The 16,903-nt window shown below is 41.0% G+C and overlaps 2 protein-coding genes across 3 annotated transcripts; one reads left to right on the top strand and one right to left on the bottom strand.

Moving 5' to 3' along the window:
- Positions 1-2,888: 2,888 nt before the first annotated feature.
- Positions 2,889-9,932, top strand: rad23b (RAD23 homolog B, nucleotide excision repair protein). Its single transcript, XM_042778486.1, has 10 exons — positions 2,889-3,101; positions 3,766-3,847; positions 5,365-5,444; positions 6,337-6,539; positions 6,729-6,781; positions 6,864-6,991; positions 7,673-7,808; positions 7,885-8,012; positions 8,125-8,280; positions 9,099-9,932. The coding sequence occupies exons 1-10, from the start codon at positions 3,036-3,038 to the stop codon at positions 9,210-9,212; spliced, it is 1,146 nt and encodes a 381-aa protein (XP_042634420.1). The 5' UTR covers positions 2,889-3,035; the 3' UTR covers positions 9,213-9,932.
- Positions 9,933-12,121: 2,189 nt separating this feature from the next.
- On the bottom strand, positions 12,122-15,427 carry LOC109085263 (Kruppel-like factor 4). Of its 2 annotated transcripts, none has more exons than XM_019099884.2 (5): positions 15,186-15,427; positions 14,919-15,057; positions 13,751-14,525; positions 13,450-13,614; positions 12,122-13,076 (listed from the first exon to the last, which is right to left on the bottom strand). In XM_019099884.2, the coding sequence occupies exons 1-5, from the start codon at positions 15,188-15,190 to the stop codon at positions 12,901-12,903; spliced, it is 1,260 nt and encodes a 419-aa protein (XP_018955429.1). In that variant the 5' UTR covers positions 15,191-15,427; the 3' UTR covers positions 12,122-12,900. The 2 variants fall into 2 exon arrangements, with proteins under 2 accessions (XP_018955429.1, XP_018955430.1); XM_019099885.2 differs by having other exon boundaries at positions 14,934-15,057; positions 15,186-15,426.
- Between the last annotated feature and the right edge of the window lie 1,476 nt (positions 15,428-16,903).

Below are 16,903 nucleotides of genomic sequence, written 5' to 3'. Positions count from 1 at the left end.
TTGTGTGTGTGTGTGAGAGAGAGAGAGGGAGAGTGTGTGTGTGGATGGATGGGTGTGGGTGTGTGTGGGTGGGTGTGTGTGTGTATATATATATATATAAAAAAAGAGATAGTCGCGAGATAAACAGATAGAGTGTGTGTGTGTGCGTGCGTGCGTGCATGCGTGCGTGCGTGCGCGCGTGTGTGTGTGTGTGTGTGTGTGTGACTGTGTGTGTGCGTGTGTGTGTGTGTGTGTGCGTGCGTGTGTGTGTGTGATATAGAGAGAGAGAGAGATAGTGTGTGTCTGTCTGTCTGTATGTGTCTGTGTGTGTGTGTGTGTGCGTGCGTGCGTGTGTGTGCGTGTGGGTCTGTGTGTGTGTGTGTGTGTGTGTGTGTGTGTGTGTGTGTGTGTGTGTGCGTGAGTGTGTGTGTGTGTGTGCGTGTGCGTGTGCGTGTGTGTGAGTGTGCAAAGAGTTCATGTCTGAAACCCAACAGAAAACTTGATGTGTTTCGGAGCTGCTTTTATAAGCGCTTGATTTCACAGCTATAACATCATCTTTTAAAAATATCTGTGAGACATGAGGGATCAGCGGATCAGAACTTCACACGAGTGTTTCTGCAGGAGGAGACTCGCCAGAGACTGAAAGAGTTCAGCTTTAAACAGCAAAGAAACGTCTGATGAGAGACAGACAGAATAAGAATGAAATAGACTAATATTAGCGTAGATGCCGTTCTACATGAGTATGTTTTACTCTTTCAGTCGAGGATGAGAGATGGAGAGACTTCTGCTGATGATCCGATCACATCTCCTTTATTTCTTCTGTCAAAAACAAACGAATATCACATAAAGAGCTGTAGAATCGACAGAAACCTCATTAATAATCACCAACAACATACAGACCATTGTGGACCTTCTTTATTTCTTCTGTCAAACACAAACGTAGATGTTTCACATGCTCGTGTCACACATGGACTGTGATCTTCACAGGCTCTCGGTGAACATGAAGGAAAGTGAACGTCTCCTGGTGTGTTTCACAGATGAAATCAATGCAATGAAGCTCAAGGCTTGAGAAGAGCAGAAGTCTCTGTTCCTCTGGGTCTTCTGAAGGTTAAGGACTGTCCCGTCTGGTGTGACCCGGACCGTACGCTGATTTCACACTCAGGGTCACCTCCTCCAGGCCAAAACCCTTCATATTTTATTAAACCGTGTGACCAATCTCCCTGTTGTATAATTAATCGTTCTCAGACTCTGTGGAGTTTCTGAAAATGTGCATCCTGTGCATTTTTATCAGTCCACTCTCTGCTGAAAGCGATACGAGGGAAAACATTTAAAACAGCTATTTTAATATAGCACTTTATGCAATATAGATGGTTTCAAAGCAGCTTCATAGCAAATACAAAAAGTCATCAAATATGAGATAAATGCAAATTCTGCTGCTCTAAAAAACAATAGCCGGTTCTGATTAATGCAATGCATATTGATTATTAATCTAAACTACAACCTACACGACAAAAAATATATTTTGCTATAGATTTTAAAATACACACAAGAAAAAATAGTTAAAAACTATATTTGTTATATTTCAATCCAAGAAAATGCATTCACATACGTCACATTTGAACATTTAACGCATTAGAATATAAATTAGCAAAGAACATTCGTTACAGTCTTACAAAAATGTTACAATATATAAAAGAAATTAAGCATTAAATCATCATAAATGTATAGGCTACTGTAAGAATGGAAATGCATTTTATTGCCCCTGAAACATATTTTAAAATATATATTTATGTAGGTTGAAACTTAATATATTTTTCATTTCAAACCTATATTACCTTGAGCTTCACTGTTTGCAACATGTGTTTCGTCCAGAATTTATTTGTCATGTTTTACGAGCATTGGTGACATTGTGAATTGTTATGTGCGCTCTCTCATTCTGAGATCTTTATAAGGCGTGATGATTTGTGTTCTCTCCTGGCAGCTGGTGTCTCAGGTTGGGCTCTGATGACGTCTGCAGGACAGTCTTTGCACGGCTCCCAGTGTTTGTGCATCTGTTGCGTTTCCACTCGGAGGAGCGGCAGAGCAAGGCTTTCAGAACAAGCTAAACATTCTGATGACAAACTGATCTCTCATGGTGTGTTTGTAGTTAATGTTAGACCAGAGCTTGAAGCCAAAACACAGAAGAGCTGGGATGTCAGGTTAATGTTTATTCCAACTAACCTGTTCATTCCAATGATACCATCCACTTAAAAAAAATAAAGCTTCCCAATTATGTTTTATTGCAGTGAGGCCATAGAACAACCATTTTCGGTTCCCAGAAGAACCTTTCAGTGAAAACTTCATAAAAATACACTTTTTCAGAATTACATTTTTTTGAAAAGCTTTTAACACTTCTGAGGGACTGAAATCAGGAAAGAAAACTGTATTTTTAAACCTATGCTTCAAAACAACAACCAAAAAAATCAACCAAATCACTAAAACAATTTGTTATTAAAATGTAGGCCTATATTGAGTCAGGTTATATGCCCTATTGAATTATGATAAAAACGATGCTGCGAGGGATAAACATACAGTTTTTATAAACACACGCAATGCAGAAAGGCCCTAGATGACATCATTTCAACAACTCACAACTTTCAAAACATTTTAATGGAGTTTTTGTCTACTTTTTGAACGCACTGTACTTCAGTCCCTCACATTCCTGTCAATAAATAATTATGGCGTTACTCTGACTAATATTGTTGTATCTTTTATGATAACTGTGTGTGTGTGTGTGTGTGAATATGTTGGCATAATAAAAGGGTTTTTAATAAAATTTTCAAGGTAATGCAACAAAAACACCATCTCCCATCAGCACTCTCGCTCACGCTTGCAGTGACGCAGACGCGTCGGTGAGCGGCGCATGCGCAGTGTGTCGTAAGGGGGGGACTGGTCGTCGAGTGTTTATGCGCGTAATGGCGGCGGACAGGCTGTGATGAGCCACGGCGAAAAGAACACAGCCAGCGATCCAGCCCTCGGTCAGTTTCCACACCGGCGACACGGAAGAACGCGAAAAGATGCAGATCACGCTGAAAACCCTCCAGCAGCAGACGTTTAAAATCGACATCGACGCGGAGGAGACGGTGAGAGACGAGCGCGCGCCGCTAGCGGCTAACAGCTAACAGATTCCTGTCAGCAACGTCAATAAAACTCACGAAAACTCCACACGAACATACTGCGATTACTCTGTAACTGAAACCGAACTTTTGAGACTCGTTGCTGTTCGCGCGCGACGCTGTTAACGGTGTTCCGTGAGCGGTTTAGCATTAGCACGTTAGCTGCTCGTAAAATGAGTTTTTACTTTCGCCAGAACAGCACAAAAGTTGTCTAAATACGACAGAAATGTGGTTTAATCACTCCGAAATCACCGTAGTCGTCATTTAACCATCGTTGTGACGGATTAGTCGTCTCAGGCAAAGAGTTGAAGGGTAATTTGTGTGTTTTAGCAAGTCACGCTGTGGCGTTATAAAGGTTGTACCGTGTGTATGTGAGGTTTATATGAACACACATACACACACACGCGCGTCTGTGTTCTGCTTCCACACACTGAAATGACTGAACTGTGTAACTGAACACACACTGATGGATTCGTGTATATTTTCATGAATTGAGACACGTCCTGTCTTCTTCAGACTTTGACTGTGTCTTCTAGACGAACACTTCCTGTTTCGTGTGCAGATGAGAGCACTGATGAAAGTTCATGCCCACTCAGAACTGATTTGTTTCCTCCTGCTCTGTCTCTCACAGGTAAAAGCCTTAAAGGAAAAAATAGAGAATGAAAAGGGAAAAGATAACTTTCCGGTGGCGGGGCAGAAGTTGATATATGCAGGTACGTCCAGCTGATAAAGATGAGACCCTGCGTAACACACGTGATTCATCTCCACGGGTTATTCTGTGTGAAATGCAGTGATGATGTGTGTTTGTGCAGAGTAGGGCTGTGCAAATAATCGAATGCCATTCTCATTTGATCTCCTCAGTGAAGGCGCTCCTGTGATTAGTAGTGTATCTCCAGCGCGTGCGTTCAGATCAGGGTTGCCAGGTTTTCACAACAAATCCTGCACTGTAAAAAATGACCGTAAATTTAACTGTAAAATACTGTGAAAATGCTACAGTAAAAACCTGTTAAATGGTTTACGGTAAATTCCACTACTATATACGGTGAAAAACTGTATTGGACTTTACATGTAATTTTAAAGTAACTGACTGTGATTTTAACGGTAAAAAAACTGTGAAAATGTTACAGTACAAATCTGTTAAATGGTTAACGGTAACTTCCTGTAAAATTTACAAGGAAAACCGTAAACTGACATTCCCAGAATTCTCTGCATTGCATTTCAAATTTTGTATCGATTTGATGTTTTTTCTTTGAAATAACAGTGTTTCTTCTTATTTGTTTATTATCTGTTATGTTTATTAGGGTTGTATGTTACATATAATGTTGTTAAATGAATGTTTGTTGCATATTTCAGTGTGAATCACACTGTGCACCTTCTATGTATCTTATTATTTAAAAGCTGCTTGTGATGGGCTTTGTTTCATCACGTAACTTTCTCATCACCACCTGCTTTTGGTGGTTACCGGTGCATTACAAAGGTGCAAAACAGATTTCAGTACTTCAATAAGTTGGTATATGAATATTATATCAGTTAAATTACGGTATTAAACTGTTCATTTAAGGTAAAACCGTTAAACCTAAAATGGTGTTACCGTATATTTTACGGATTATTTTTTACAGTGTGCTCAACTGCTTCTCAAAACTAGTCCAATCGCGTTTCGTTCCGGGCGATAAAAATACACGTTTTTGGCAGTGTTGCTTTGGGTAATATTCACATTTTAGGGGCTAAATATCACGTTATTGGTATTGGGGTCGCTTCAACCCGCGAACATGAAAAACAACCGCAGACTTAGCAACTTTTTCATGTCCGCGGGTTGAAGCAACCCCAATACCAATAACGTGATATTTAACCCCTTAAATGTGGATATTCGAAGGCAACCATGCCAAAAAAACGTATATTTTAACCCCGGGATGCAATTTTTATCGGGGAACCTTCTGGAAACGCAATTGGGCTAGTTTTGGACTAGTTTTGAGAAGCAACTGGGCAGGATTTGTTGTGAAAACCTGGCAACCCTGATCTTAACATATGTACTGGAGATATACTACTAATCACAGGAGCATCGAGATGCGCATGAAAATCGCATTAAATTTTTTGCACAGCCTTAATGCAGAGCATCATTCTGACATCATGTCAGTTGTTGATGAATGACTGACACCTGTCAGATTCAGACGCGAGAGCTGCGGGCTGATGAATCACGGCTCGTCTGTTTTAATTATTCTGTCCCCTGCAGGCAAGATCCTGAACGATGACACGGCTCTCAAGGAGTACAAGATAGATGAGAAGAACTTTGTGGTGGTTATGGTAGCAAAGGTGAGGCGTTATCAGGCTCATCGCCGCCTGCGAGACGTTGCTTCTTCACGTATAAAGAAACTCTAGCATTCTAAAAAGTACTTTTGAAAACAGAACGAAGAGGATGACGTCAAAATAAGTTTCACTGCTTTGAGATTGAGTCCATTGTTGGATCTGTTGTTGTAGTTTTAGGGCGCTATGAAATCTGTTTTATTTTCCTATTTTTAAGAGTTATTCAATTTTAATAATCAAAAAGCATTTTGAAATATATAATAATAAATAATTGAAATCATGAAACCACTGCATGTTAATATCAGTTTATTTAAAGTAAATTTTTAGGGCCTTATGAAATTTAGATTTTTTTTCTTAAAATCAGTTTTATTTTTCTGGAGCATGTCATGTTTTATTAACAACAATTCAATTAATGAGTAATATGTTTTTACAATAATAGGGCCCTATTAAATGTTTTCCCCCCAAAAAATATTCTGATTTCTGATTACATTTTTCTGGATTTAATACAAATGTACTAAAAAAAAAAAAAATTGGAATTAATTGAAATTTGTAATTTAATTTAATCTTTCAAACTGTATAACATTGAATATTTTTTTTTTAGCAGGCAAAGTGAGATTTTCTGTTAAAACATGTAAGATAAATTCTCAGACTTTAGTCTAAACTGTGATTTGATGAAGTGTACTGACCTACTTTTGAGTTATTCATTCAAAAGACGACCGTGATGATTATTTTCCACTGTTTTTCTGACCTTTACTATTTGGTTGACTATTTTTGATGCGTACATTTTAAGATGCCTGTATTTAAATGAGCTCTGTTATGATTGGTTAAACTCAGCCTGAAAAGATTTGATGCACGTGTAGTTCATGTAGAAGTTGTGAGTAATGCGATGTTTCTCCTGCAGCCTAAAGCTGCTCCTGCATCAGCCTCCTCCTCCTCATCTGCTGCCACGGCGACCAGCACCGCCTCCAGCACTACAGCGACAGCGAGCCCCACCTCGTCTGCCGGCCCGGCCGCAGAAACCCCGTCCGAGAGCACGGCCAAAGAGGACAAACCCACCGAGGAGAAACCGGCCGGCGGTGCTGCGCCCTCCTCTACACCCGCCAGGTAAACACACACACACACGACACATGAGCCTCGGGAGGTCGGGCTAGTGATTTTGCAAGCCCTATATACTCAGTTATTGCTGATTAGACATGAATGCTGTTGCTGGACGGGTCTGGTCTCTCTTCTGAATCCAAGACCGATGTTGAAAATAACACAAGGACGTTTTTTTTCTTTTCCTCCTGTTTGCAGTTCTGGTTCTTCACCAAATGCAAATATATTTGAGGAGGCGACATCTGCGCTGGGTAAATCCACACGCATTAGCTCATTCACACGTTCTCATTCATGTCAGGTGATTAAATCGCTGCGTGTGTTTTGCGCGTGCAGTGACGGGTCAGTCCTACGAGAACTTGGTGACGGAGATCATGCTGATGGGATACGAGAGAGACCGAGTGGTGGCGGCGCTGAGAGCCAGTTTCAACAATCCTGACCGCGCCGTCGAGTACCTGCTCACGGTGAGAGACCCACAGTCTGAATATAACACAACTAATCAGCGGATTACAGTGATTTAAGACAAAACACCCTCAGGTTAGGGTACAGTTTTAATGTTTAGGAATCACCATTTGATTAATCACGTTACATTAAAACAAATGATTTGTATCACAATTTTTCTGAAATTCTGTTTATTATCTAATTAAACATGCACTTATTTGCATGCATTTCCACAAATCTAAACATTAGATAAAACCAGGTTCGAAAGTAAAGATATTGTTGTCATATAAGAGTTAAAGGTATTTGGATTTCTCTTTTTTTTTTTTATCACTCCATAAATCAGAAGTTTTCACCATGTTTTTAGGAGTAAAATGTATCAGTGTAAATTAAATATAAACAAACGGTTGTATTCGGTTGTTTGGTGTTAGTAAGAGAAAAAACTCTGAAATCTACAGACTCGAATAGATAAAGTGTAATATAATGTCTATTTTGCATGCTTGCTTTCCACTAGTCTTAAAGAAGACACGTTATGCAAGCGAAATAGACCAAAAACTGATCAGTGCGTGAGAAAACAATGGCTTTGCTTGTGGTGTCCATCTATAAGACTCTTACACAGAAAGTGACCACTCACACTGTTTTATTCTAGTACGTGTATATTTGTGATGCATCTTCTGAGGGTGTGTGTGTGTGTGTGTGTGTTGTAGGGTATTCCTGCGGAGAGCGAGGGCAGTGTAGGAGGTGCTGACCCCGTGGCTCCTGCGGGAGGCGCTCCTGCTGCGTCCATAGGCCTCTCTTCACCGTCCAGCACCGCCCCGTCGCAGCCCAGCACCGGATCGGGGGGTTAGTGACACAGTTACACGTGCTTTACCGTGTGCATCTGAGAGCATGTTTCTCTGACTCTGTCCTGCGTGTGCAGCGAATCCTCTGGAGTTCCTGAGGAACCAGCCGCAGTTCCTGCAGATGAGACAGATCATCCAGCAGAACCCGTCTCTCCTACCAGCTCTACTACAGCAGATCGGCAGAGAGAACCCGCAGCTCCTGCAGGTATGCATGATTATGCGTTCGATACCGGAACAGACCTGCAAGAGTAACTGCTGACATGGAGTGTGTTTGCAATAGCGTGCTACTGTACTACACTAGATTTCCTGTTTCTCAGCAAATCAGCAGCCATCAGGAGCAGTTCATCCAGATGCTCAATGAGCCGGTGCAGGAGGCGGGGCAAGGGGGCAGCGGTGGGGGCGTGGCCGAGGCCGGAGGCGGGCAGATGAACTACATCCAGGTCACACCCCAGGAGAAAGAAGCTATTGAGAGGGTAAAACACGCATTGTCACTTAAAAGAAAATTGCTTAGAAGTGCCACTGTATTATTTGGCAACTCAAATATAAGACTTTTCAAGACATGCATCAACACACACACACGTAGGTGCTCATTTAAACAGATGATGGAGATAAAATGCACGCTTACAACCGTCTACAACACTGCAAACACCATCATAATCCATCAACAGTAGATCCAAAGCAAGCATTCGGCATTCTCTTATTGCAAACTGCTCTGAAACCAAGAGCCTGTAGAATGTGAGACAGCGTTACATTGTGACATTTAATTCATTAAATAGTAACGTTGCATGCTCTACTGCAATTCCTAGTTGTAAGACCTCTTAAAATGATCATGAATACTTTTGTTATATCATTTAAGATATTTAATAGTTTGCATGACCGTAAATTTGATCAAACCGAATTGAAGGCCTGTAACTGGGAAAGCTGTGCACAAGTAATGCATGAAAACATGTCTGTCTGACTCGCACCTGCATGTATTCACAGCAGTTTGCTTTGGGTTTGAATTATTGGCTGCAGCACGCTGTTATGAGCCTTGAAAGTCTGTATCAGCGCAGCCTCGTCTATAGTTTTTCTTTGTTCTTAGTCTGAAGCTTAAGATACTTTTTAAAGCCGTAAAGTCTGAATTTCAAGTTCAGCCAATTACGCCGAGGCCCTTTAATTAGAGGGAGATACAGATGGAGGATCTGTCTGGCGAACGATCAAAGGTGTGCGAGTCTTTTCCCCAAACGGACACCAGGAGTCTTTCTGTGGTCTGATCTAACCTTTCCGTGTTTCCTCTGTGTTTCTTCCTCAGCTAAAAGCCCTCGGGTTCCCAGAAGGACTCGTTATACAGGCCTACTTTGCTTGTGAGAAGAATGAAAATTTGGCTGCAAACTTCCTTTTACAACAGAACTTTGATGATGATTAGAGGAGGAGTGGCACCCCGATCAGTTCCCGCTCTTATGTTTTTTTTTTTTTTTTGAATGATAATTTTGGTGAAGAAAATCTATACAAACACACACTCACGCAAACACACAGGCTGTCAAATTCATAGTCATGATTCTACACACTGGATGACATGAGCACGTCCGTCTGGAGATGACCACGTCATTGGTTCGTCTCCGGGGCAGAAATCAGTAAACGCCTCTTTGCTTCATCTAACACTTGCCTGTGTGAGACCTGTTTGTTTTTCATTTGTTCTTCTTTATGACCAATAAAAGAGCATTGTTTTCTCCATCGTTAGGACGTGTTAACAGGTTCAAGGGGCTCATGAAATTAGTTTTCCATCAATTGGGAATCCGGATTGGTTTAATCACATCATCAGTGTCCCTGTTTTTCTTCTGTTTCTTATCGCTCTCTTTCTCTCATTCAAGGTGACCATTAACAGGGATCCCAAATACTGCCGTTTTAAATGACGGTAAAGATTTTAAAGAAGCAAATGGAGTGATGTTAGGTCGGTTTCTTCTCATAATAAGCCTATCGGTAAAGGATCGAATCTTGCTGGGGGTGTTTTGAGTGATACTGACACGTGCAGCCCTGTCATAAACATAAAGATCCATTAAAGCATGTATGTGATTTCCATAGTTTGACATTAATATCACTATACTGTCGTTTTTACAGGGAAATAAACGTTTTCAACGTAAATACAGATTACCTGTTCTTTTGTTTTACTGTGAGGTGAAAGATTTATTATTATTATTATTATTATTATTATTATATATTTAATCCTCTGGTATTATTCATTTGGGAGTCACACTTGTGTTGTTCGTGGTCAGGAGTGACTGTGCACTTGAAATGGTACTTTTTTTTTTTTTTTTTTTTTTCCCCCCAGTAAAATCGATTCGATATGTATATATATATTTTTTTTATTTAGTATTTTGAGATAATTTGATTTGAGTGTATTTTAGGTGTTTTAGAGATATTTTTTGATATTTTAAAGCGTCACCCCTTCATTGCTGTGCGCCTTTTTTCTGCATCGTGAATTATATGTTGATTGTGTACACAAAAAATTATCTGTATTTTCGTATTTTTGCGTATTTCCCATTAATTTCCAACGGCGCTCATTTTTGATCGCGAACAACACGCGTGACTATTTTTTACGATCATTTACGATTTATTTATTATTATTATTATTATTATTATTATTATTATTATTATTATTATTTGTGGCTGGTCACACAGCGACTGCCATCAAAGTCGTCGAGTTTCGTTCCATTCTGATGAAGTAGCGACATTTTTTCCCGAACAACACCAGCGGGTTAAAGTAACGTTAATCGTACGTAAATTTCGTCGCTAACGTCTGATTCAAACAGCGCGTGAACAAAATTATGGCGCGCTTTTGTCTGACAGGAACTGCGCTTTCACTGCAAATTAATTACACAATAATTTTTTTACAAAAATAAAGTGAAAAAAACGGCGTTAAGTTTTGCTTTACATACAGGTAAGTCAAAATACTATGTATAATCGAAATGTTTGAACAAAATACGCCGAGAGCTACATACTAACCAGAAACACGCTAGCGAGCTAGTTTTTCAGAAATATTCGGTTGTTTAGATCTCGTTCTCCCATTCCCTCATTCACTGTCTCCAGTACATTTATCTCATATACTTTAAACTGAAAACGTATTATGTACTTTAAATGTTCAAAACCATACTTTTTAATTTGTTTCTTTGGCTTCTTCTAGAGTGTTTTTTCAGATGGGCTTTAGTAAGATGCCCTATTTTTTTTCCCAGAATTATAGATTTTACACGTTGATAATTGCATTTTGTTTAAACATTAGAGTAGCCTGGTTAAGTCCCTGTTGCACAGAATGTGTGTCATGATTTTACGCTGGTGTGTGTTGTAAGGGTTACCCGGTGTGTCCTCCAGGGGGCGCTGGTGACCGCATGTTGAGACCCATTTATGAATTTATTCACTGTATAATTTTATATAACATTTACCTGTCAGCATTCAGAGGTCAACAGAAATATGCACAGCTTGGCACAAGAATGTTCAAAGTGTTTAAAATTATATATATATGTTAATATAAGTATTTTAATACCTGTGCACTCGTGATCATCATAAACTAGAGCTGACTATGATTAATCAAATCATAAGGCCATACTTTAGATTTCTCCAACATGCTAATGAGAAAAGAAGAATAAAGGGGCTCTAATCAACTCATAAAAGCCACATCAGCAAGTTGATATTGTGTGAGGCAGCTGTAAATTTACAATATGGATGTAAAGTAGTTCAAATGAGTTCATTCTATAATTTAATTGAGTTGTAAGATATTTAATAAATCAGTTTAGTTTTAAAACCGGTAGGAAACTTGTGCAAACATTTGTTAATCATTAATAGATCTAGAGATGTGAAGTCATTATTTCATCAAACTGTTGAAACTTTTGAGTCAAATGTTGAAATTAAGATACAATAAGACATAAATGTTCTATTTCTTTTTATAAAATATAAATATATAAATAAAAGTAAAGTCTGGGAAAGCATGTTATACCAATGAATCCTACTTTTTAATTGAGCAGATTTGTTTTAAACGCTGATGCACAATGACAAATATTAAGGCGGGTCGCTTAATGCATGTAGCGAAAGTAAAAATCAGACAAACTAATTTATAGAGGAATGAATAAGAAAGTGTCCAGTCTTTAATCACACCTGCTGCTAAACAGATGGCTATTAACAATTTAAGACTGGCAGAAAAACCTGATCATGTGTGAATGCAGCTTAATCCATGCAAATGTTCAGACATGTTGTAAAACACGATAATGGAACAATTGATGAAATCACACATTATTCATAAAATTGTTCACCAAATACACAAAAAAAAAAATCAGTCAATTCACATGCATTTTATCTTTTCTGTTTATTACTGGATTGCATTCATACATAAAATACAAAAACCTTAATGAAAAAGTATTTACAAGTATGTACAAAATTTAAGATTATATTACATGAATCTGACTATAAACAAAGAAAAATTGTTCAGAGTTAATGTTTTGTTTCTTATATAAAAATATGAGTGTCTTATCAAAATTATTGCACCTCACAACCACAGTGCAGTTTAGATTGCCATCACCAAAGAGAGGTCATGCGTTCACCCCCAAGACTTCAATTAAAATCCACTTTATCTTTGGTACCTTACTGAATACACCTGGCTATACTCAGCACCATCTTGTAACACAATTATAAATTATTCTGTACCTGAAATTAATGGCTTTAGAGAGAGCAATAAAACAATCCATAAGACGGATCAGTGATCGAGTGATGGAATGTAGGTCAATTAAAGGCTTCTTTAATACATATATTCTAATGTTTCCATTTATTATCCCTGATATTCATATATTTCCAGTCTTGTGTTTGGCACTTGGCATCTCCAAGTTTTGTCGGTAAGTAGATGCACGTTCCAGTATTGTCCCAGTGTGCAGGAAACGGACAGGGAATCGCCAGCATGTTGGAAGACAACGACAAAAAGAGGAAAAAAATAAACAAAAGAACACGAAAAGTCCCGACCCTGATGCCGCGGAGGACACGGAGCTCTAGTTTCACTGACTCTTGTTCAAAGGCAACACGTGGTTCACTAGTCCACTGGTATCTTCACTTTTTTTGGGGTCTTCCAGTCTTGGTTATAGATGTCGTTTCATGTGCAGCGCGAGGTGGTCGGACCGGGAGAAGGCTCGGTCGCATTTCTGGCACTGGAACGGCCGATGGCCCGTGTGCTTCCGGTAATGCCTCGTGAGCTCGTCCGAACGGGCGAACTTCCAGCCACATCCCTCCCAGTCACAGTGATACGGCTTTTCTCCTGAACACACAGACACACGCAACACTTTAGCATTTCACCCTGAGGTCCTAACGAGAACAATCAAGCACACTCTGGTCACATTAGAGAAAGCCGTTAAAGAGAGGGAGACAACAGTTCAGATGTTGCTCATCCCTGCGTTGATTGAATAGAAGGGGAAGTCGGACAGGCTTGTGGTTTTATTTCAACAGGGATCAGTATCAACCTGCTGTTTGAATAGCAGATCAAACCACCTGCCAACTGTACTGTATACGTCTCCAGTCACTCGCAGACAATGCGCTTGGCAGTTGCAGCGCTGTGTTAGGGCGTGTTAACGGGGGGACTGTTATTAAAGCACATGCACACTACAGAAATAGGCATGTTTTCAAACACTGACCTGTGTGAGTCCTGTGGTGGGCTTTGAGATGGGAGCTCTTGGTGTATGTTTTGCCACAGCCTGCGTAGTCACACGTGTGCGTCGCTATCCGCTTCCTCGGCCAGGAGCGCCGGCCCCGCTTGGGCTTGGACTCTTCAGGCAAACACTCGGCTGGAGAAATCAGCTCTGCCAAAGAGGAAAGAGCCCATAGTGTTAGTGTGGAAATCAATGGCTTACAGTAAGCTCTACAAGTCATTTTTAAAGGTAAGGTAAGGTATAACATAATTGAAGAGTTAGTGGACAAGTTTGACTCGTGACTGACCTTGATACTGCAAGGACTGGGCGGGAGGCTGCGGAAAGCCAGAGTAACCCGGTGAGGGGTGATATCCCGTGGCCAGGGACAGCGAAGGGGGCCCCAGAACCTGAGCTTGAGGATGCTCGTCCGGAGAGAGAGAGGAAGTGGAAGAGCGGCTGGGCCCCATGGCCCCTCGCCCTGTGCTGAAACCGCGAGGGTCCATCAGCGGTCTCTGGCTGACTCCGGGCCGTGAGTTCACCCCCAGATGGAGATCCATCGGTCGGGTGATGGTGCAGGTGCTAGGATATTCCTGCTTTATCCTAGGATGCTGCAGGGAGGAAGAGTCCAACATTGAGCCGTCTTTACTGACGCTGAGCCCTTGGCTGTACGCGGTCATGTCCATGGTAGTCTTCACCACAAATTTACCGTGGAGGCTCGTGGGCTGGAGATACGCAGGATCCAGCTCCGGCCTCATCAGTTCAGCGACAAAACCCCCCGAGGGAGATACGTCACTGATGTCCGGGATGTTGTACAACATGCTGGACTCTTGGCCCTGAGGAGAGGGCATCGGATAGGTGTAGGACGTAGGGGACGGTGGAAGAGTTCTGGCCATTGAGGCCTGCTGCTGCTGCTGCTGCTGCTGTTGCAGCAGCATGCTGTTCGACAAAATAAAATCATAGTCCAACAGGTCCAGCTCTTCTGGATCCTTCTTGGTCATTACGGAGGGGACGTCCTGGTCAGTGCAGGTCCCACCTGAAGACATGCAGGGGCGTTTCAATTGAGACATCTCCTCCTTCCATCTTTATTCCAAACAAACAGAGACATACAGAAAGAGGGAACAAGACAAGGTAAGTCTCTCAAAGACATATTCGTCAAGATCATTATCTATCATACTGATTTCTTGTCTTCAACACCGGGATGATCATCTATATTTCATTCTAATTATTTCTAGATACAACTCTGATGTTGTGAATTATTAAAAGACACTTTCATGCCGCATTGTTTTTATGTTTCCAACTGTGGTGCCTGAAAGAGAACTCACACTGCTAGATGCATTTTGTAATCAGTGCAGGGTAAAGAACGTTAGATATTTGATAGTGAACGGCTCGCGGTTCACGCCCCTGCCGCCGTAATAACTATGACATAATCTCACCAGCGGCGGAGTTTGGCTAGTAAACGGATCGGTGACCATCACCTGTTTGATACTCACTAAACTGGCCGTTCCAGGTCCCGTCATGGCCTTGTGCTTCACATCTGCGTCGCTCGCAAAGGTGGAAATAGAGGGCAAAAGCGTGCCGCTCAGTGCCATGCTATCAAACTCGCTCGGTGGCTGCCTGCAATCGAAAAAGCGTAGAAAATACAATAATCCTAGTCACGCAGGTCTGGCGAAACTATCGCTCCTAAACATGACACATCAAGGCCAAAAGAAAAAGTGATGGAGATCTCCAAGTGCAGAACGCACCTCATGAGTCCAGTCAAAAAACGAAATCCTTGCTTCTCTCCGGTGCAAAGAGCGCATCAGACGCGTCCCCGTGCCATGCTCACAGAACCGGCCATTAAAACCAGCTTCGATTATGAACCGGCGACACTCGGGGATTCCCTATCGCCCTCTCACCGTCGCCGCTGCTGCCATTCGGGACGCGCGAGCTCTCCGGTGTCTGGACTCGAGTGATTCGTCAGATGCGCGCAGGGCTTTCCTCGCCTAGTTCTTAAACCCCGGACACGCCTCTCGTTGCGCGGCAACCGCAGAAAAAACACGGTGTGACGTCATCAAGGAGGGAGGGTAAAAAAAAAATCTGGCAGCGGGCCGATATTTTGTATCCATACAAACATGTGCGTGTTAGCAACCGGGATCAACAGACTCCAGTAAGAAAATCATTGGTGAAAAGGCACGATTTGTTGATTTTTTTTCCTTTTTTCAAACACAAAGTGGTAGTGGTGGTGCTCCGGCACTAAAGTAGCGTTATTGCGTGACACCTGTTCCTGGCGTGTGTGCGTGCGTGTGTGCGTGCGTGAGGAGTTTGAACACCGTGTTCACACACCGCAAACTGCTCCCACAGTCACGAGGCGTGTCTGTAATTAACGCTAATCATTTTTTATACCGTTACGCACAGGACAAGGGCAGCCAGAAATGTGTAGGATTTATTTGTGATGAAAAGCCTTGCCTCTCATTCATTCAGTCAGTGTTCATCACCTGATCATGAGAATAAACTCCTTTCAAACCTCAACATCCCCACATCACTTAAATTAACAACCATCATTCACAATCATCACACAATTTAAGTTAATTTAATAAATTTACATAAATGTATATATACTCAAATTTGGTTTATAGAAGTATACATATGCACAAAAATGCATTCTGAGAAGGGTCTGTATCAGGTGCGCCACAGAATATACATGTATACTGTGTGTGTGTGTGTATAATAAGGTAATTGCCACTATTTATCTCAGAATAAAAAAAGTCAGAAATGCGAGATATAAACACAAAATTGTGAGGGATAAACTCAATTCTGACATTTTTCCTCACAATTCCAAGTTTCCATCTTAAAATTTTGATTCTTTTCTCAAAATCTTTAAAAAAAATTTAAAAAGGTCATTGCAGCTTCTTACCTGACAATTCTTACTTTTTTCTTTCTCTAAGAATTGCAAGGAAAAACCAGAATTGTCACAATTACCTTTTTACATTTTTTATTCCGTAGCAGTAACAGGCCACCATATCTATCTTTTATAAACCCAGTCCCATTCTGATCTTTCAGTTCATGCAGTGTTCAGCTGTGTTTCTGTCGCTCCACTAACTCTTCTGTGTGTGTGTATTTCCAGTGCGTTTGTCTTTGGATTTTACTGTTATAATAGCAATATTAACAGTTAAAGTAGAATAATATTTCATGGCCCTTAATTATGAATCAAGAAACACCCAGTATCATTTCTTTTGAGTATAAAACCCCTTTTTTTGTGTGCTGTGATGAGCCATTAGGTTAGTGCTGTGTTTTGAGAGGCAGCTTCTACATAAACTTGTTTCTGTATCTGAGGATTTGCCTCTGCAGTGTCTACAATCATCTTTGTATGGTGAGCAAACACAAGCTCTGAGACCATCCTGTTTCATCAGGATCTTGTTCGTTTGGCTCTGTCAACAGCAGGCCTTCGCTTAGCCACAGAACACACTTAATGTAGCCCCTT

Source organism: Cyprinus carpio, chromosome A21 (assembly GCF_018340385.1).
Source record: "Cyprinus carpio isolate SPL01 chromosome A21, ASM1834038v1, whole genome shotgun sequence".
NCBI classification, from domain to species: domain Eukaryota; kingdom Metazoa; phylum Chordata; class Actinopteri; order Cypriniformes; family Cyprinidae; genus Cyprinus; species Cyprinus carpio.
The sequence above is the reverse complement of the archived record's forward strand: the minus strand, read 5'-3'. Positions and strand labels throughout refer to the sequence as shown.

Coding starts and splice junctions, on each gene's coding strand:
- LOC109085263 (XM_019099884.2), bottom strand. Junction 14,526..14,918: donor GTTTAGTGAGTATCAAACAG/GTGATGGTCACC, acceptor TGTTTGGAATAA/AGATGGAAGGAGGAGATGTC. Junction 13,615..13,750: donor CCAGTCCTTGCAGTATCAAG/GTCAGTCACGAG, acceptor CCTCTTTGGCAG/AGCTGATTTCTCCAGCCGAG.
- rad23b (XM_042778486.1), top strand. CDS start 3,036: ATGCAGATCACGCTGAAAACCCTCCAGCAGCAGACGTTTAAAATCGAC. Junction 6,992..7,672: donor CCGTCGAGTACCTGCTCACG/GTGAGAGACCCA, acceptor TGTGTGTTGTAG/GGTATTCCTGCGGAGAGCGA. Junction 8,281..9,098: donor AGAAAGAAGCTATTGAGAGG/GTAAAACACGCA, acceptor TTTCTTCCTCAG/CTAAAAGCCCTCGGGTTCCC.